General features: G+C 45.8%; 2 protein-coding genes across 2 annotated transcripts in view; one reads left to right on the top strand and one right to left on the bottom strand.

The window, feature by feature from the left end:
• Positions 1 to 13,147, top strand: part of LCT (lactase) — a 57,392-nt gene extending 44,245 nt beyond the window's left edge. Inside the window, exons 13-17 of the mRNA XM_025405053.1 lie at positions 1,572 to 1,681; positions 4,988 to 5,122; positions 9,801 to 10,024; positions 11,203 to 11,433; positions 12,448 to 13,147. Coding sequence (XP_025260838.1) covers positions 1,572 to 1,681; positions 4,988 to 5,122; positions 9,801 to 10,024; positions 11,203 to 11,433; positions 12,448 to 12,668 — 921 coding nt within the window. The 3' untranslated portion in view covers positions 12,669 to 13,147. The remainder of the gene's footprint in view (positions 1 to 1,571; positions 1,682 to 4,987; positions 5,123 to 9,800; positions 10,025 to 11,202; positions 11,434 to 12,447) is intronic.
• A 1,921-nt stretch (positions 13,148 to 15,068) lies between these two features.
• Positions 15,069 to 21,389, bottom strand: part of UBXN4 (UBX domain protein 4) — a 44,516-nt gene continuing 38,195 nt past the window's right edge. The window contains exons 12-13 of the mRNA XM_025403885.1: positions 20,318 to 20,520; positions 15,069 to 17,346 (exon numbers count right to left, since the gene is read on the bottom strand). Coding sequence (XP_025259670.1) covers positions 17,208 to 17,346; positions 20,318 to 20,520 — 342 coding nt within the window. The 3' untranslated portion in view covers positions 15,069 to 17,207. The remainder of the gene's footprint in view (positions 17,347 to 20,317; positions 20,521 to 21,389) is intronic.

Raw genomic sequence — 21,389 nt, 5'->3', positions numbered from 1 at the left:
CAGACTGATAATCTGAGGTCAGGAGTTCTAGACCAGCCTGGCCAACATGGTGAGACCCCATCTCTACTAAAAATATAAAAATTACTCAGGCATGGTGGCACATGCCTGTAGTCCCAGCTACTCTGGAGGCTGAGGCAGGAGAACCCAGGAGTTTAGATGGCCATTGCACTCCAGCCTGAGTGACAGAGCAAGGCTCCATCTCCAAAAAAAAAAAAGGAAGCAGGTGCCAGCATGGCCTACCTTTATTTCCACCTGAACCCCTGACTGACAAGAGAAGAAAAGGAGAAGAATGATCCTCATTCATGGCACAGCTCCTCTGGCTCCTCCTAGAGTCTCTGAAAGGGCTAGAAGGTGCTGTCCCCTACATTTTGCATCAGGAAGGAAAGACAAGGGTTTCTCTCTGGACTGGTTCCCACTTTGGGCTCTGTGGAAGAGTCTGCCAACTGTGACACTATAACTCTCCTGGGGGGAACACCAAGGGCCTTGGTTTGCCAAACTCTTCACAGGAGAACTTGACAAAGATAGTCAAATTAATAAACGCAACGAAGAGCTTAATTTTCTGGTCTGCCAGTCAGCTGGGGAAACAGTTTTGAAACAAAATTAATGTATCCCTCATTTTAGACTCACAGAACTGGTGATTTAGAGCAACATTTCCTTTTTTCCTGAAATCAAAACTTCGAATGTCAGGAAATGTTAGGCTGTCATATCTTTAGATTGAGCCACTTACTGGTGAACCGTGATACTGCAGCCATGGACTATGACAGATGCATCTCCTATTAGAATCAGCTTCCACAAAAACATCCAGTGTGTTACCTTGGAGTGGGTGCACTTAAGCCTCCTTACCAGGGCATGTGTGTTCCATGCCTCGTCTCTAACCATGAGTGGAAGCTGCCCTCACCCCAATTCCCAGCAGCAGCCAGCAGGTGAGGAGAGGATTTGGAGAGACTAAAGAAGGCTCTCAATCCCCCAGCATCATAGTGTGTGGGTGCCAGATATCCCCACCTGTGATAAGGATGGCCTAGGCCTCATTAGAGAAAATGGGTCAAACAGTTCCCCATGTTGGGGCTGTGAAGGCCCATGAAGAGTTATGCTTTGCCCGGAAAGTCAGGAAAGCAAAACCTTGCATCTCAGCCCTCCCCAGAAAGTCCTGGTTGCTCCTTGGGCACTTTGATGCAGAAGTTCAGCTGCTTAGTGGTGAGAAAGGGAACCGGGAGCCTGGAGGCTTGTGGTTCTCCCTTCTCCTCTGCAGGATCTGTCCAAGGGCAGCCAGGAAGCATTTGTTGAGTTCCAGGGTCAGTGCACAGGTCACTTCCTGTCACCTCAAGCTGTAACTATGAAGAGGTGGCCCTGCCCTCAGTGCGACAGCAGCTGAGCAAGCACAGACCCAGCTGGGAGACCTGTGGGCACTGAAGCTGCAACAGGCAGGAGCCACAGAGAAGAAAACTTAGCCTGGGGGTCCAGAAAAAGGAGGGAGGTTGTGAGGCCCGGCACTTCTGAGCAGGGACGGTGCTGTCTCTTGCTGTACCCACCTGTAATGCCTGGGCTGACTGTCTCCCCAACCCCACCCGCAGTTCATGGGAGGCTGGTTTGCACATCCTATTTTCAAGAATGGAGATTACAACGAGGTGATGAAGACGCGGATCCGTGACAGGAGCTTGGCAGCAGGCCTCAACAAGTCTCGGTAAGGGCCTGGTGCCCGCAGTGCTGAGGGCATGGCGTCGGGGTCGCAGAGGCATGTCTCGGGCAAGTCACCATGACTGAGCTTCTTTGCTTGCTGGGAAGTTACATGTGATCATATATGTAAAGCTTAGCCCAGCACCTGGCACTGCTATGTGCTTGACAGAGGGGGGGTTGCTATTATGGTTATTATATTGCAGAACAGCCAGGAAATCTGTCCCAAGGATATCCACCTCTGAGCAACCCCACTCCACCACTCCACAGATAAATCCCGGCTCATCCTATCCCATTTCATCACCGCACGTGCGCATGTGGGTGGCAGTGGGTGAGTCAGGTTTGTGCTTTGCATCATTTGGCCAGCAGGTGGCGATGGTCTGCACCAAAGCGTCCCTCGTTACCCACCCGCCCCTTCTTGTCAAGGAAGGAGTAGCAACGTCAGCAGCCAACGTTTACGCATCTTCTGTTGGTATCTTTATTTCTACTTAAATATGAGTAAAGTGAGGCGCAAAGATTAGGGCAAGGTCACCCAGCTATTAAGAGATGGAGCTGAGATTTGCAGCCAAGCTGTCTGCCCCCGGGGCGCACGCTGGGGGCTTGAGTCATGCAGGTGGGGCGAGAGGTGTGGTGTGTGGAAGCGCGGGAAGCGGGGGTCACTGCCCGTGGGAACATGCCCACCGCTCCAAGGCCGGCGGGAATCCCGTGTGAATTCCCAACACAGTCTTTGAGTCCTGTCCCCAGACGCCCCCATAGAGCCCAGCTGAGGATTAAAAATCCAGCTCCCAGGCTGGGCGCGGTGGCTCACGCCTGTAATCCCAGCACTTTGGGAGGCCGAGGCGGGCGGATCACTCACTTGAGGTCAGGAGGTCAAGACCAGCCTGGCCAACATGGCGAAACCCTGTCTCTACTAAAAATACAAAAATTAGCCGGGCGCGGTGGCGGGGGCCTGTAATCCCAGCTACTTGGGAGGCTGAGGCCAGAGAATCGCTTGAGCTCAGGAGGCAGAGGTTGCAGTGAGCCGAGATGGCGCCACTGCCCTCCAGCCTGGACGACAGAGGGAGACTCTGTCTCAAAAAAAAAAAAGAAAAAAGAAAAAGAAAAGCCAGCTCCCACCTCACAATGCACACCCCGGCCTAGTTAGGGTAAGTGCCGCAGAGCAGGCTGTGCCTAAAGGTCTGATCTGCGAACTGTGATCTCCAGCGAAACCGGTGAGCGTCCAGCCCATCCGCACAAGTTTGCCGAGCACCTACCATTAGACCGAGCCAGGGCCAGAGGGAGGGGTCCACGGAAGGAGAGGATTCCAAGTCGGTTCCTCAAGCTGCTGACAGATCAGCTGGAAAGACAGTGCTCCATGGAATCCCATTCCCCAGGCTCTTCAGTACAAAGAAAACTCAGCAGATGAGATCAGGGTGGACCGGGTAGACCCAGGAGATTTCATGGACAAGGCAGGACATCAGCTGAGCTGGGCCTTGACAGGGGCTAGAGTGCAGGAGATTACAGGTCATTCCTTCTAAGGGGCAGGGTTGTGAAGACAGGCCTAGAGGTAATAATGAGTGGGGTGCCAGAAGCTGAGAGTGGGGGAGACCAGCCCAGCGGCAGTGAAGGGGCTGAGGCCACATGGTGAAGGGCCTGGAAGCCACGCGCAGGGCATTGGCTTTGGGGCCACAGGCCATTGCTGGCTTCTGAGCGGAGGCATCAGGTACATGAGGAGGCTGTGCTTTGGTTTTCTCCCATCATCTCAGAAACCCCAGGGAAGGAAGGTTCTTGATCCCTCAGGTTAACGGTAACAGAAAGGTCAAGATGAAAGGGTCAGAGGCATCTCTGGGCCACACCTAAACCAGAAGCACCAGGTCTCCCTGTCAGCAGGCGCATGCAGTCAAGATCATCTGTACACACCGCACACAAGTGTTTATTGGTCAGGTTCTGCAGGAGAGAGGCTTTTCACTCAGAGTGCCTGGAAAATGCTCCATCTACACGTTAAGAAGACAAAGTTCCCAGGCTCACATGTAATCCCAGCACTTTGGGAGGCTGAGGCAGGAGGATTGCTTGAGACCAGAAGTTCAAGACCAGCCTGGGCAACATAAAACTTTGTCTTTACAAAAAAATTAAAAATTATCTAGGCATGGTGGCACACACCTATATTCCCAACTACTTGGGAGGCTGAGGTGGGAGGATTGCTTAAGCCCAGGAGACTGAGGTTGCAGTGAGCTATGATCTCACCACTTCACTCCAGCTTCAGGGGGCGTGCAGTGTCCCCAGGAGGGCAGAGCGAGACGCTGTCTGAAAAAAAAAGAAAAAGAAAGAAAGAAAACAAAGTTCAGTGAAATCGTGAGAACTGAGAAATTCAAACTCAAATACTCAATTTGCAAATTATTTCCCCTGCTACTTTGAAGATCTTGAAGCTATTATTATTATTATTGCTAAAGTTGGAGAAAAAGAGGCATGCCTAACCAAACCCAACAGGAAGGAGCAGAGAAACTTGGAAAGGGCAGAAAACGGAGATACAAATTATACAAGATACAGGGCCGGGCGCGGTGGCTCATGCCTGTAATCCCAACACTTTGGGAGGCTGAGGTGGGTGGATCATTCGAGGTCAGGAGTTCAAGACCAGCCTGGCCAACATGGTGAAACCCCATCTCCACCAAAATTACAAAAAATTAGCTAGGAGTCGTGGCGGGCGCTTGTAGTCCCAGCTACTCAGGAGCCTGAGGCAGGAGACTTAGGAGGTTGAACCCAGGAGGCGGAGGTTGCAGTGAGCTGAGATCGCGCCACTGCACTCCAGCCTAGGTGACAGAGTGAGACTCAAACACAAGGAAAAAAAAAATTATACAAGGTCTAACTTTACAAACATAGGGGAAGAGTCTTGGGTATGTACCTCAGGTATGCTCTTGATTTTGAAATCTGTCATAGATGCTAAATATCAGAATTTGCATATGTTAATGTTTGAAGGAAATGAAGAACTGTGCATGCATGTGTGTGCGTGCATGTGTGTGTATGTGCGTGTGTGTGCGTGCATGTGTGTGTATGTGCATGTGTGTGCATGCATGTGTGTGTATGTGCGTGTGCGTGTGTGTGGTCCTTCAGGTTTCAGAGGCTCTTGCAGAGACCTAGGGAAGCCAGGTTTTTGGTCTGGGCAGGAGGAGCCGCAGGTACTTCCTGCACTGCCTGAAGGACCTGTTCGTCCCTTCCCATTCCCCCAGTCACTGCCAAGTGCCTGGGGTTCAGAGCACTCCCCCACCCCAGCCCCATGACATTCTCTTCTCAAAGCGTGGCTCTCCCTGACGCCCTGCCCTTAATGGCTTCTTCCATCCAGGCTGCCAGAATTTACAGAGAGTGAGAAGAGGAGGATCAACGGTACCTATGACTTTTTTGGGTTCAATCACTACACCACTGTCCTGGCCTACAACCTCAACTATGCCACTGCCATCTCTTCTTTTGATGCAGACAGGTAAGTCCACCAACAGGGCGCCCGTAGCCATCTCTGGAAAAGGCAGAAAGGTGCACCTTGGTTGTGCCCTCTGAGGCCTGCCCAGCCTCAGAATAGGGCCTCCAACGCCGAATGTGGCAGGGTTTGCAAGACGCTCACCACCCCACAGATCCCAAGGAAATCTCCAGCAAGCAGGAGGGAGAGGAGGCCAGGTCTCCAGGGCATCTCCCATCAGGGCACACGTGCTTGGCTTTTTGTTTTATTTCATTTTTAAAATTTATTTATTTATTTTGTGTTCTTTTTCACAGGCTGCTCAACTTTCAAAATGCTTGGTTTTTAAAAAGGATTTTCAAGAAAAAAATTTATTTAGGTTTTATCAAAATTCACTTTAATGTTAATAAATATTACAATAATACAAGAGTAAAATTTTATTTTCTCTTTTAAACAATGCTTTTATGAAGTAGAGATAGTAAAAGATTTTGGTTCACCTTTTAAGTAACGGTTTTTATTTTTATTTTATTCGGTTTTTTTTAGACAGAGTCTCGCTTTGTCACCAGGCTGGAGTGCAGCGGCACAATCTTTTTTTTTTTTTTTTTTTTTTGAGACGGAGTCTGGCTGTGCTCCCAGGCTGGAGTGCAGTGGCGTGATCTCGGCTCACTGCAAGCTCCGCCTCCCGGGTTCACGCCATTCTCCCGCCTCAGCCTCCCAAGTAGCTGAGACTACAGGCGCCCGCCACCACGCCCGGCTAGTTTTTTGTATTTTTAGTAGAGACGGGGTTTCACCATGTTAGCCAGGACAGTCTCGATCTCCTGACCTCGTGATCCACCCGCCTCGGCCTCCCAAAGTGCTGGGATTACAGGCTTGAGCCACCGCGCCCGGCCTAGCGGCACAATCTTGGCTCACTGCAACCTCCGCCTCCCGGGTTCAAGCGATTCCCCGGCCTCAGCCTCCAAGTAGCTGGGATTACAGGCGCGCACCACCACGCCTGGCTAATTTTTTTTGTTTACTTGTTTGTTTGTTTGTTTGTTTGCTTTGTATTTTAGTAGAGACAGGGTTTCACCATGTTGGTCAGGCTGGTCTCTATCTCCTGACCTCAGGTGATCCACTCGCCTCAGCCTCCCAAAGTGCTGGGATTACAGGTGTGAGCCACCGTGCCTGGCCGATTGTCTTTTTCTTTGTATCTATTTATCTAGAGACTTTTCCATCCATATCCTGTATGGTTTTTTAAATGTCTCCAAGTTAATTTTCACCTTTCTCTAGTACCTCCTTGAGTATCTTAATAATCAACCTTCTGAATTCTTCATCTGGCAACTCAGGGATTTCTTCTTGGTTTGGATCCATTGCTGGAGAGCTAGTGTGACCTTTTGGGGATCTTATAGAACCTTGCTTTGTCATATGACCTTTTCTGGTTCCTTCTTATCTGGGGAGACTGTTTCACTGGAAAGATCTGGAATCAAGGGCTGCTGTTCAGATTATTTTGTCCCACTGGGTGATCCCTTGATGTGGTGCCCACCCGCTTCCCCTGGGGATGGGGCTTCCTGAGAGCCAGACTGCAGTGATGGCCATTGCCCCTCTGGGTCTCTCCACCCAGCAGGACTGCTGGGATCTGAACTGGTGCTGAGGAATGTCTGCAGAGTCCTGTGATGGGATCTGTCGTCCGGCCTCCCAGCCATGGATGCCAGCACCTGCTCCAGTGGAGGTGCAGGGGAGTGAAGTGGATTCTGTGCGGGTCGTTTGTTGTGGTTTTCTCAAATGCTGGTCATGCTAGCAGTGAAGTTGTCATGTGGACAGACTCAGGACCTCTGGTCAGCCAGGATGTTGCAGGCAGTGGAATTTGTTGTTGTTTTCTTGGAGCAATGATTGTTCTGAGTTGCTGTAATGGGGTGAGTTGGTTGGTCTCCAGCCAGGAGGTGGCACTTTCTTTTTTCTTTTCTTTTCTTTTTTTTTTGAGACGGAGTCTTGCTCTGTCGCCCAGGCTGGAGTGCAGTGGCACGATCTCGGCTCACTGCAAGCTCCGCCTCCCGGGTTCACGCCATTCTCCTGCCTCAGCCTCCCGAGTAGCTGGGACTACAGGCGCCCACCACCACGCCCGGCTAATTTTTTGTACTTTTAGTAGAGACGGGGTTTCACCATATTAGCCAGGATGATCTCGATCTCTTGAGCTCGTGATCCACCCGCCTCGACCTCCCAAAGCGCTGGGATTACAGGCGTGAGCCACCGCGTCTAGCCTGGAGGTGGCACTTTCAAGAGAGGAGGTGATGCTTTCAAGAGAGGAGATGGCACTTTCACAGTGGCACTTTCAAGGTGCTTTCCCCTTCTGGTGCCACCAGTTGCAGTAGTAGAAGGGGGATTATAAGCTTGCCCTACGTTGGCCAGGCCAGGGTACGTATTCGGGTTTCTCAGGTGATGGGCGGGGCCGTAGAACTCCCAGGAGTTCGTGTCTTTTGTCTTCAGCTCCCAGCAAAGGTAGAGAAAGACCATCAGATGGGGGCAGCGTTAGGCATGTCTGAGCTCAGACTCTCCTTGGGTGAGGCTTGCTGCGGCCACTGTGGGGAATAGGGGGCTGGTTCTCAGGCCAGTGGAGTTCTGTTCCCAGGGGGATTATGGCTTCTTCTGCTGTGTCATACAGGTTGCTAGGGAAGTTGGGAAAACTGGCAGTCACAAGCCTCACCCAGCTACCATGCAGCCAGCCAGGCCAGTCTCACTCCTGCCGTGCCCTGCCAACAGTGCGCAGGGCAGAGCTCTCACCCCGGGCTACAAGCCTCCTCTCTGAGAAAGCAAGCAGGGCTTTCAGGCCTTGCCGCTCCCTGCCTGCCCACACTGTTGACTGGGGCTTCGGTGCTTTTATCTGCACTTCTTGTTTGCCGCCAAGATTCCGCTCAGGAAAATTCATGCTTCTAGTTGAAATTAAGTTCAGCTAGAAGCTTCCTTCATCCTTCCTTTCCCTAATTCCACTGGCTTCCTTCCCCAAGGACCCCTGTAGGATAAAGTCAGGAATGGCTTCCCTGGGCTCAAACTGGGGACAGGGAGTGGCTACAGGGCTCTTCCTACTGCTTCTTCTACTTTTTTTTTTTTTGAGACGGAGTCTTGCTCTGTGCCCCAGGCTGGAGTGCAGTGGCGCGATCTCCGCTCACTGCAAGCTCCGCCCCCCCGGGTTCACGCCATTCTCCTGCCTCAGCCTCCGGAGTAGCTGGGACTACAGGCGCCCGCCACCTCGCCCGGCTAATTTTCTTGTATTTTTAGTAGAGACGGGGTTTCGCCGTGTTAGCCAGGATGGTCTCGATCTCCTGACCTCGTGATCCGCCCGTCTCGGCCTCCCAAAGTGCTGGGATTACAGGCTTGAGCCACCGCGCCCGGCCGTGCTTCTTCTACTTTTACATTTCACTTGGCTCCCTAAATCCACTTGCATTCTAGGTAAGGTTAAATCCTTCTCCTATGATCTGGATGTTCAGGTCCCCAGAGAGGATGTGTGTTCAGAGGCAGACTTTCCCCTCCTCACACTTTGGGAACTCACAGTTTTGTAGCTGTCTCATGGAGTTTGCAGCAGCATTCTGCTTCTTTCAAAGGGTCTATGAATTCTTTGGGTTTTTCTGGTATGTTCCTGCAGTAGTTCTTGGAGCAATAGTTCACAACGTGAGTCTCCACACACTGTTCTGTCCATCCAAGTGGGAGCTGGACCTAAGTCCAGCTGGATTATCTGCCATTTTCAGAAAATCTCATTTTGTTCCTTTTCTATGAAGCATCTTTCCACACCAGTAGCTCTGACTGTGTTCAGGTTCTTTCTTTGAAAACCAGCCCCTCCACTCCCACTGCATCCTGAAACCCACACCGAGTCAGGCTCACCAAGGGGGCTGAGGAGACTCCAGGACACCCTTCTACTCCTTCTGATTCTCCCTCCCTCTCATCAGCGCTGGGGCTGTCTCCTGGGAGACCTCCACTTGTGCTTATGAAATGGCCCACATTCAATTCAGCTGAGTCAGATAAATCCAGGTGCCGATAAAACTAACTTTTTTTTTTTTTTCCTGAAGGATCTGAGTGTAAGAAGTGTCTAAATGCTTGGTCCTTATTTGACATGTGCGACTACAGGTGATCAGGCTTCTGTGGCCTCCCCCAGCAGGCACGCCTGTGGCAGGAGCTGTCCCCTCTCCTTGTCCATCACTGAAGAGAGAGGCCAGGCTCTTGGACACTTGAAGGAGGTGCCAGCCTGTCCGCTGCCTGTCAGCACACAAAGCAGGGCCCCAAGTATTGATGCCTGTGGCCACACCCGTGGTCTGCATGTGGCATTGACTAGACACGGGTGGCTTGGGGGAGCCCATTCTCTGGAGAACAGCACTGGTGTCCATCGGAAGTCTGGAGCTGGGGACACCCAGAGCCTTTCATAGCTGCTGTAAGGAGCCACCTATTCAGAGTAGTGGAGGGCTGGGCTCCATGAGCAAGAACATGCTCTGCACAGGCAGAGAAATTGAAGGGCGGAGAGCTGAGTGGCTTGTCCAGTGCTATACCAGCACAGAGTGCAGGCAGCTAGAACCAGCAAAAGGAGGAGAATTTGAGGCAATTTGATTCTTCTGGGGTTAGTATGATTCTTAAGGCCAGACAAAACCTAAGGCTTTTCCTGGTCTAGGTCCTGTTTTGTGTTTCATGTAAAGGGCCTCTTGAGATTTACGTAACAATACCTCATCTTTAGTTTTTGAACTTGTAGAGGAGTTGCCTCCATCGCAGATCGCTCGTGGCCAGACTCTGGCTCCTCCTGGCTGAAGATGACGCCTTTTGGCTTCAGGAGGATCCTGAACTGGTTAAAGGAGGAATACAATGACCCTCCGATTTATGTCACGGAGAATGGAGTGTCCCAGCGGGAAGAAACAGACCTCAATGACACTGCAAGGATCTACTACCTTCGGACTTACATCAACGAGGCCCTCAAAGGTACGACGGGCCCACCCCTCCCCAGCGTGCCGCTTTCCCTGTTGGAAACATCTGCCATCTGCACTGCAGGAGGGTGATCAGTGTCCTTGGGCCACAGTAAGAAAAGAACGCTAAGGTTTCTTGCTCCTGTTGGGCGTAAGCCTTGCTTTAGGGCTGTGCTCTGAGTTTTTTCCTTCCTATGTCTAAGCTCAGCAAGCAAGCCCAGTGGCCTGATGCCACCAAACCCTAGTTCCTGGCCTGAGTCACTTGCTCCCCCTGATCCTCCCTGATGTCAGAACAGCAGTGCCCTCCTGAGAACGGTCTGGGTAGGGCCCAGGAGGAGTAGGCTGTGTGGTTACCTGTGGGGTCTCTTGGTCTCCAAACCAAAGTTTGAGGCTCTTGGCTCAGCCCTAGCAACTTGAGATGGGACCATGAGGATAAGAGAACGGAACAAACGCTGAGTAAAAGAGCAAGCAATGCACCAGCAAAGGAAATGATTAGAACAATCCTACCCAGCTGAAATCTATTCCATCTAAGGGCTATTTTCTATAGGGAGGAGCATTAACATTCTAAGGCACTGACCAAGATCATGGATAGAAGTGTAGCCCGGGGGGGGCCGGGCGCGGTGGCTCAAGCCTGTAATCCCAGCACTTTGGGAGGCCGAGACGGGCGGATCATGAGGTCAGGAGATCGAGACCATCCTGGCTAACACGGTGAAACCCCGTCTCTACTAAAAAATACAAAAAACTAGCCGGGCGAGGTGGCGGGCGCCTGTAGTCCCAGCTACTCGGGAGGCTGAGGCAGGAGAATGGCGTGAACCCAGGAGGCGGAGCTTGCAGTGAGCTGAGATCGCGCCACTGCACTCCAGCCTGGGTGGCAGAGGGAGACTCCGTCTCAAAAAAAAAAAAAAAAAAAAAAGAAGTGTAGCCCGGGGGAATTAGTCCACCCATGTTCCCGACTCCCATTCAGGGCTGAGCCCTTCTGGAAAGATGCTGGTGGCTCTGCATCTCCATCCACAGAGGACCCACGAACACTGCATGCAAAGGAAGGGGCAGCTGTCTTACAAAGCTGAAGCCAAAGCTTACCACCATCTGTGAGAACGGTGGGGAGCACAGTAGGCAGACCTGGCTTCCGAAGGCCTGGCAGGAAGGTGCCTTCTGAGATAGGAAACTTATGCCCAGCCCTCTGTGTTTGAGCAGCTGTGCAGGACAAGGTGGACCTTCGAGGATACACAGTTTGGAGTGCGATGGACAATTTTGAGTGGGCCACAGGCTTTTCAGAGAGATTTGGTCTGCATTTTGTGAACTACAGTGACCCTTCGCTGCCAAGGATCCCCAAGGCATCAGCCAAGTTCTATGCCTCTGTGGTCCGATGCAATGGCTTCCCTGACCCCGCTACAGGGCCTCACGCTTGTCTCAACCAGCCAGAAGGTGAGATGTGGCTCTGGGAGGAAATAAAGCCTAAGGGTGAGGGGCAGGTGGAAGGGCCTCTCTCAGTCTGTTTTCTTCTAGTTTATTTCCCTCCTCTATGCTGCTCCATCTCCTTCATTCATTCAACAAATGCTTATTTTCTTTGAATGCTCCAGACATTTCCTGGGGTGGAACAAAGGACGCTTAGGGTCAATGTTACACCTAGAAACCAGAGCCCTGGTCTGGGAATAAGCAGGTCTAGACTTTTCTTCCAGCCCTACCACTGACTTGCTGTGCACCCATAGATAAGAAACCAGGCACACGCTTCTGGGCAGTTACAAGGATCAAATAAGAGGACCATGAAAGTACAATGCCTGCACTATGTGGGTGCCCCATATTTGTTAAATGAAAGAGTATAAATCACTACACAAATATAAATGACAATTATCCAGTTTCAATTATACAGCCTGATGAGAATCCTTCATCTGAAAATTCAAAATCCAAAATACTCCAGAATCTGAAACTTTTTGAGCACTGGCATGACAACACAAATGGAAAATTCAACACCTGACCCCATGCGACAGGTCACAGTCAAAACACAGTTAAAGCTTTGCTTCATGCACACAATCATTTAACATGTTATATAGAATTACCTTCACACCATGTGGATAAGTTGCATATAAAACATATATGAATTTCATATTTATACCTGGGTCCCATCCCCAAAATATCTCATTATGTATATGCAACTATTCCAAAATCTTAAAATATCCCAAATCTGAAACACTTCTGATCCCAAGCAAGCATGTCATATAAGGGATATTCAACCTGTATTCTAATTGCTGATAGAGATGTTTAAAAAATACAACTGCTTAACTTCACTCAGTGGCTCCTGACACACAGTGAAAGACCTCCACCTCAGCAACCCATCAATGGCTGTGCAGATTTGGGGTACTGTGCAGCCTCTGCTGGGGTCTCAGAGATCTGAGAACTCAATCCGTGCCAGAGCACCAACCACCCTGTGTCCTCTCCTAGATGCTGGACCCACCGTCAGCCCTGTGAGAGAGGAGAAGGTGCCGTTCCTGGGGCTAATGCTCGGCACTGCAGAAGCACAGACAGCTTTGTACGTTCTCTTTTCTCTGGTGCTTCTTGGAGTCTGTGGCTTGGCATTTCTCTCATACAAGTACTGCAAGCGTTCTAAGCAAGGGAAAACACAACCAAGCCAACAGGAATTGAGCCAGGTGTCTTCGTTCTGATGAGTTACCACCTCAAGTTCTGTGAAGCAGGCCTAGTTTCTTCATCTACCTTTGCTGGCCACCAAACTCCTTGGGGTCTTGGACTCTGCTCATGCTGGACTTCTCCATAAAGTCCTGCTGCAACGTTAAAGACGACTTTAATCTTGAAGGATTTCCAGTTACTGATTAAAATGGAAATATCTGCATCTTGCTCCAGTATCAGTTCATTTGGGCATTTGAGGAGCAAGTAGCTCTTGCAGAAACGTGCAGATACTGGTCTAGTGGGGTCTGTGAACCACTTACTTCAACTTAAGGGGCTGTTTTAACTTTCAGAGTTAAGGGTTAAGTTGTTAAGGGAGTAAAAACCATAAAAAACCTTTCTATAAGAAGAAATCAACTCGATTGCAGACTGCAATATCATCTCTGCCCTTCTGCAAGCTCTCCCTAGCTTCACATCTTGTTTTCCAGAAAATAAAAACAGCAGACTGTTCTTTCTCCTATGGTTGCCCCTCCTTGAGAAAGTAGGTTCAAGAGAAGTTGTGAAGTCACACAAGCCATCTGGAGTTCCCATTAAGCTTTCTCACCAGACCAAGTCTTTCCGTTGACATTACATTCCTTGGGGCAAATACCACAACATGCAGAAAGTGGCCTTTTCCCACCCCACAAACACCCCCACTGCCACTTTTTATGCCATCCCCAGCTCTCTCTCCCATCTGACCTTGGTTCATTTAGCCTGTTTCCTTCCTCCTTTCCCAATTTGTGGTAGTTCTAAAATGCACGTAGGTCAACTATCCGTATTCGTTTGTGTCTTCCCAAATGCTCTTCCTTCCACCTAGGATGCCTTTTCTTCTGAAAATGCCTTCAAGTCTCAGCTGAAATAATGTACTTCCTCCTCTGAATGGCTTCCCTGAAATCCCCAGGCAGATTCTCCTTCGTCTGCTTTGCTTGTAAATATCCCCTGGTACAACTTGACCATCCAGTTTCTATACTGGAATTGTGTATTTCTCTATCAGCTTCTTAAGGCCAAGGACCATGTCTCATTGTCTCTGGCAAGCACAACTTGGAGACAGCAATGAAAAGCACAAATGCTCCTTTCGTGTGTTCACCCATTCACATAGCATTTCCAGGGCAGTGGTGGGAGCAGAGAGATGTTCTTCATAATCCCCTCAAATGTGCTGAGACACAATCTCAGTGTGAAACACCTAAACACTTGATTGGCCCATATATTACATCTGGATAGCTGGGAAAATGTTTTGTAAAAATAGAGTAATTTCAGGCTGGTCTTAAAAGAATGATCATACTTGAAATTTGCTTCTTGTAAGCATTCCTTTCCCTCTCAAAACGTTCCAACGCCATGAGTCCCAACCTGGCAGTCAGGAGCTTGTGGTGCACAAGCATTTTTCTCCATCAATCGACTGGAAAAGTTTGTCAGATGGGGGTGGGGGTGGTTCTAAAATTGGTATTAAAGACATTCCTTGGCCGGGCGCGGTGGCTCACACCTGTAATCCCAGCACTTTGGGAGGCCGAGGTGGGCGGATCACGAGGTCAGGAGATCGAGACCATCCTGGCTAACACGGTGAAACCCTGTTCTCTACTAAAAATACAAAAAATTAGCTGGGCGTGGTGGCGGGCGCCTGTAGTCCCAGCTACTCAGGAGGCTGAGGCAGGAGAAGGCAGAGCTTGCAGTGAGCCCAGATAGCGCCACTGCACTCCAGCCTGGGTGACAGAGCGAGACTCCGTCTCAAAAAACAAAAAAGGGGGGGAGAAAATGTTTACCGCATATGCTAGCAAATGGAGTCGTACACAGGAGTCTTACCAATCAGTAAGAAAATCAGTCGTACACAGGAGTCTTACAAATCAGTAAGAAAAATATGAAAACAAAAAAATTGGCAAGCAATACACAGAATTCTCAAAATAAGTCAGATTGAACAATAACATCAAGATGCTAACTTCATTCATGATAAATACAATGCATACGAGATACGTATCATTTCTCATCTACCATTTTGACAAAACTAACAGTGTGATAACGCAGTGTTAGCGAAGGTGTGGGAAATGGACATTCTCGACTGCTGGCAGGGGTTCAAATTCACAGTTTGTAGAGGAAGCAATGCAACAACATCTTTAATAATCCAAACTGCAAACACTCTTCTTTCACTTAGCAAGTTATACAAACACAGTTGAAAGGTATATTTTCACAGTAAGACTATACCTCCCGCCCAAGGTTGCTTATGGTAGCAATTTTTGTAATAGAAGAACAAACATGTTTAATAACCACTGAATGTCACCAGAACATGGACAGTAAGCTGAGTGCAGTAACATTCATCAAGCAGAATGCTATGCAACCATTAAGAATGAGGTAGCTCGGTGTCGACAGGAAAAGATCTCAAGACTATGTAAGCAAAAAAGCAAGATGCAGGGTAGAATATATAATATGATCCCATTTATTTAAAAAATAAAGATTACATATTTGCTTATATTCGCATACAAATTTTCTGAAAATTACATAAGAAACTGTTAATAGATTACCTCTGGAGAATAGTACTGGGGTAAGAGGTGAGGAGGAATTCTCATTTTACAGCCTTATATACTGTTGTGATTTTTTTTTTTTTACCATGTACTTTTTTAAAATACAAAATTGAGGAGGGATTCTCCTACTCCAAAATTACGAAGCATTCTTTTATGTACATTTCTCTAAGAGTTATATTTGATATTTTTCAAGGCAAACTAACTTGAGGTACTCCATGTTTTTCCAAATGTATTTCTAATAATTATTAGTAGAGTCACACCTATTTGACAGCTTTTTTAAAAAGTCACATATTGCTGTATTTTTAAAGATGACAAACCTTTATTTAAATGGGATGCTTGCTGGAGATTTTCTTTTTCAAACTCACTTTTTAAGTTACGGAAATAATATCACTGCTGAAAATTTGGAAAACATATAAGGGTGCCAAAAATACCACTAAGATCACATAAACCAATCTTACCATTATTAATGTTTTGGTGTGTTTTCTCTCTTTACATATATATTAATACCTAGTACTATCTATGTAGAAAATGTGTTTGCAAAGCTGAGATAACACTGTACCTATAGCTCTGGATCCTGCTTCTTTTGCCCAACACTTAACAGATGCTCAGTAAACATATTAAACCAAGTTGTTAATTAGTATTGTACCATTTCTCCTCATCAAAAATTACTTCTATAGAAGGCATTTAGTTGGTTTCCAGTTCTTGAGTAAAATAAATAACACTTAATGAATATGTCTATACCTAAACGCTGTCTGCATTTATGATTTAGAAAAAGCTACTGGATCAAACAGTATGAAATAGTTTAAGTTTCTGATAAATGTTTTTCAGAATTATACTGGTTTTCACTCCACCAACAGGGCAGCCTGTGTTGCTGTTTCCTTGCCAACACTGTCACCATTTTTAAAAGTCGCTGTTATTTCACAGGTAAAAAATAGAAAGTTTGCTCTGAGAAAATTTCTTTCTCCCATTACAAAATAAAGTCACAGTCTTTCCATATGTCCACTCAAGAGTGCTATCTTCCAATCTAAAACAGAGGAACCGTTTTCAAACATCATTAGTTCAGTGGTCTCCACTAACAAAGACATATGGATAAAGTAACATGTAAGTCAGATAAGAATCTCAACTTAAGAAAAACCAAATGACTAAAAGCATATCTTTAGTCTATACTTCTTGTCCTTGTACTCTAGGTCCTTGTGTAATTATTGAGGACAAAACTTCAATTAAAGGTGAGAGGGAAAGCTAGGTTGCAGACTAGCAGCTGTTTTGCATCAACTTTATGCAAACAAAGCGATGCCTCACTGACTTAGGAGACAAGTCACATGGCAGCAGTTTGTGTCAGAAAATTTCTTTCTTCAGTGATATTTAAGGTAACATAGCCAGCTACTTTCCCGAGGCAGCTCCAGGGCAATACTGGGGAAAAAACAAAACAGAGATGCAGGACCTCAACAGAGCCCTGTGCAACAAAAAGATGCTAGATAACAAACTCAAAGCAAAAATAAGATCATTCCAATTTTTGGGAAAGTTTTTTTATTCAGTGTTTAAGTAAGATTAAAAACTACAAGATTCTGCTTGCAGCTGATGAGCAAAAAGAGAAGTTAAACATAAATTCTCATCTGATTAGCTAGTTAAAATGCTCTGACACAGAGTCAAATTACTCAGTGACATACCAGTTACTGGGCTTGAGTCTTGGAGCAAATTAGCTCTAAACAAAACGTGTCATCTGACAGCACAGGGCTAATGAGCATATGAAATACTGAGTAAGCAGCTGATGGAGGCAGGCTGCGGCAGACTTTTTGGTTCTTTTAGGCTTCTAGCAGTGGCTGCCGTATAAGCAAGGACCTAGCAGACAGTTATTTCCTGTCTTTACTTTTCTGAGTTAAACACCTTCAACCCACACCCACTAAGCAGGAATAGAGAGACATTTTATAGACCAGTTGGAAACGATAAAGCAGTGCCACTTCTCCAGTAGAATCTTAGTTGAATTAAATCATAAGAGAAACAATGATTACTGCACACATTATACTTGTCACACTACATCTGTTGAGTGGAATTTCCATTCCAAGTGTTGTTTTCATCTTCACCATCATCTTGAGTCCTTAATCTGTATATTTTCCCCTCCTTTTTAAAGTCGTCTCCACGTTTTTCCAGCACTCTTTTTCTCACTGGTTCCCTGATATGACAAAAGAGGGAGCAAAGGGAAGATGTCATAAAATAAAAACAACAGTAATACAAGCTGTTTCCTTCCAACTTCCATCACTACAGGCAACTAAGTTTTACTTTTAATGCCATCTAAACTAAGGAAAGTCCATGGGAGACCATTATATCTACTAACACAGTACTAGACTTTAGTAGTCTTTGGTAGTGTAGCTTCATCTGATCTCTAAGTCAAGCCAGCCAGCCAAATCATATATTCCATTTCCATTGTGTTTCTTAGTGACTTACTAAGCTTTAGAGAAGTGTGACCATTTGCCAACTAATCTTTCCTTTGTTATTTATGCAAGCTGACATACCTACTAAAACATTTGTAACTTAGCACTCTAGAGACTATCCAAAGCTCCAGTCAGCTTGACAGAAAGGGTCAATTTTTAATCCTTCACAAAATCTTTAAGAATGACTTATTTATAAACAATTAAGAACAAAGAGGACTTCCTCATCTGAAAATACAAAGGTATAAGGATAAAATTTAAGCCAACAGACTTTTGTTAACTCTAGACGGGACAGAGAAAAAAGGAAAAATAACAGTGGAACACAAAGCTTCACCCTGTCTTTGACACAACTTTTATTCCATCCTTTGTTCCAATCTAAGACCTTTCTCTTATTTGAAAAAAGTGTTGTTTTTTTGGTTTTTTTTTTTGAGACAGGGTCTCCCCTTTGTTGCCCAGGCTAGAGTGCAGTGGCATGATCATGGTTCACTGCAGCCTCAAAACTCCGGGGCTCACACAATCCTCCTGCCCCAGCTTCCCAAGCAGCTGAAACTAAAGGCACATGCCATCATCACACAGAGCTCATTAAAATTTTTTTTTGTAGAGATGGAGTCTCACCATGTTGCCCAGGCTGGTCTCAAACTCTTGGCCTCAAGTGATCCTTGTGCCTCAGCTTCCCAAAGAGCTGGGATTACAAGTATGAGGTACCACACCCAGCCTGAAAAAAGTTTTAAAAATCCACACAACAGGCCGGGCACAGTGGCTCACACCTGTAATCCCAGCACTTCTGGGAGGCCGAGGCAGGCGGATCACGAAGTCAGGAGATTGAGACCATCCTGGCTAACACGGTGAAACCCCGTCTCTACTAAAAATACAAAAAAATTACCCAGGCGTGGTGGTGGGTACCTGTAGTGCCAGCTACTCGGGAGACTGAGGCAGGAGAATAATGTGAACCCGGGAGGCGGAGCTTGCAGTGAGCCGAGATCACGCCACTGCACTCCAGCCTGGGTGACAGAGCGAGACTCCTTCTCAAAAAAAAAAAAAAAAAAAAAACACAACAAGCTATCCTGTATTACAGTAATCCAGTATTAAATGCTCCCACCCATTGCTCAGTTAAGAGTTGTAAGACTCAGCCTTCTTTGAGTTTCCCTGTGTCCTCACTAGAGTAATATACTTAGTAGATAACTGGTCTTTCTGCCTAATAGTTATTAAATAAAATAAACGACAAAGCAGCCCAATACTTTTATAAGTCATTACCTATGGAATCCATAAACACATGACTAGGGGTTCTCCACACTGAAGGCAGAGAGGAAAGAATTTCTATTACTTATCACATAGGACTGGTGTGAAGATTTGTTATAATGCCTATAAAAGGCCTCACAGAGTGTTTAACAGAGGTGTCCATTACAGTAAGTTACATTATTATGTAATTATTAGAAAGGGGCATAATCTTACTTTCTAGGAAAATACTTCCTGTTAACCTGTTTCAATAAAAGCTTAACAAAGATACGAGTTAAAATTGTCAGTGTTGTATTACTATGCTAACCATTGCATGCTATCTACTATAAATGTTGTTTTTTGTTTTTGTTTTGAGACAGGATCTCACTCTCACCCTGTCACCAAGGCTGGAGTGCAATGGCACAATCTTGGCTTACTGCACCCTCAATCTCCAGGGCTCAAGTGATCTTCCCATCTCAGCCTCCCAAATAGCTGGGACCACAGACATGTGCCCAGCAAATTTAAAAAAATTTTTTTGGCCGGGCGCGGTGGCTCAAGCCTGTAATCCCAGCACTTTGGGAGGCCGAGACGGGCGGATCACGAGGTCAGGAGATCGAGACCATCCTGGCTAACATGGTGAAACCCCGCCTCTACTAAAAAATACAAAAAACTAGCCGGGCGAGGTGGTGGGCGCCTGTAGTCCCAGCTACTCGGGAGGCTGAGGCAAGAGAATGGCGTAAACCTGGGAGGCGGAGCTTGCAGTGAGCTGAGATCCGGCCACTGCACTCTAGCCTGGGCGACAGAGCCAGACTCCGTCTCAGGAAAAAAAAAAAAAAAAAAAAAATATTTTTATACAGACAAGGTCTCACTATATTACCCAGGCTAGTCTTGAATGCCTAAGCTCAAGTAATTCTCTCCCCTCAGCCTCCCAAAGTGCTGGGATTACAGGCGTAAGCCACTGCATCAGGCCCTGGCCTCCTGGTTAAGGGATTAGTCCAAAGTAACTCTCTGAAGGAGAATTTTCAAAGGAATAACCTGTTTCTGCAATTTGGTCCTTCTTTGAATGATCCAGACAAGGCTATCAGCCAGTATATAAAATAACCAACAGGGTTAAAATTATCAAAGCAGAGTAATTCATCTACAGTAATTATGCAAGATGACCCTGAACAATTAATGGAATGAAATATCTTGTCAAGCAAAACATGGTTAGGAAGAAAGAAGTTACTAGAAAAAAAAATCTGCCTTGATAGTTATGGGATAAAGAAGCTTCAATGAATGAAACAATAAACCAGCAGAGGTGAAGCTGCTTTCCATAAAATTGCTTTTACAAAGCTGAGGAGAGATGATGTAATAAAGTTTCAGAGCATCTGAGTTTTTCTCCTCCACTGTGGGAACTGGAAAGGACATATACAGAAAGGCAAAGTACTCAATTTTTTACTTTAAAAAAGATATTGGGCATGACTTACATATTTTATAAATGGGGAAAACACACACAGATACCTTTTTTCTGATTTGCTAGATGATGCAGGGTTTGGGGGTTCTGACGATGTTACTCTCACTGAAGTCTGTGTGGGAGGTGGATTGCTAAACAAGAAATTGCTAATTAATCTCCAGATGGCAAGGAATGGATAAAGTACTGTTCCCAACAAGGTCCAAATGTCTCCACTGGAAGAGTGTACAATGGATGCAGTTGGTCTTCCTGCCTAGAAATTAAGAAATAAACAAACCTAGATAAAGACTACATTAGTACAATCACATCATACCCAAGGTTCCAGACGAAACTTTTATCTGGAAAAGGAGGTCCTACTGATTTTAGTTTACTTCAAGGGGGTGAAATGATATCTTTTGCTGTTTTTCAGGTATATATAAACTTCTGAAGACTCCCAGAAGTTTTTAAAGATAAATTATAATATATAATATTATAATTGCATAATACTATATATTATATATACAATTGCATAATACTGTATATTATATATACAATATAATTGCATAATACTGTATATTATATATACAATATAATTGCATAATACTGTACATTATAGATACAATATAATTGTACAATACTGTATATTATAGATACAATATAATTGTACAATACTGTATATTATAGATACAATATTATAATTGCATAATACTGTACATTATATATACAATATAATTGCACAATACTGTGTATTATATATACAATATCATAATTGCATAATACTGTGTATTATATATGCAATATCATAATTGCATAATACTGTGTATTATATATGCAATATCATAATTGCATAATACTGTGTATTATATATACAATATCATAATTGCATAATACTGTGTATTATATATACAATATTATAGTTGCATAATACTGTGTATTATATATACAATATTATAATTGCCTAATACTGTACGTTATATATACAATTGCACAATACTGTATATTATATATACAATATTATAATTGCATAATACTGTATATTATATATGCAATGTTATAATTGTATAATACTGTACATTATATATACAATATTGTAATTGTATAATATGTATATTATATATACAATTGTATGTAATTGTATGTTAT

This window comes from Theropithecus gelada, chromosome 12 (assembly GCF_003255815.1).
Source record: "Theropithecus gelada isolate Dixy chromosome 12, Tgel_1.0, whole genome shotgun sequence".
In the NCBI taxonomy this organism is placed as follows: Eukaryota; Metazoa; Chordata; class Mammalia; order Primates; family Cercopithecidae; genus Theropithecus; species Theropithecus gelada.
This window is presented reverse-complemented; position numbering and strand designations above follow the sequence as displayed.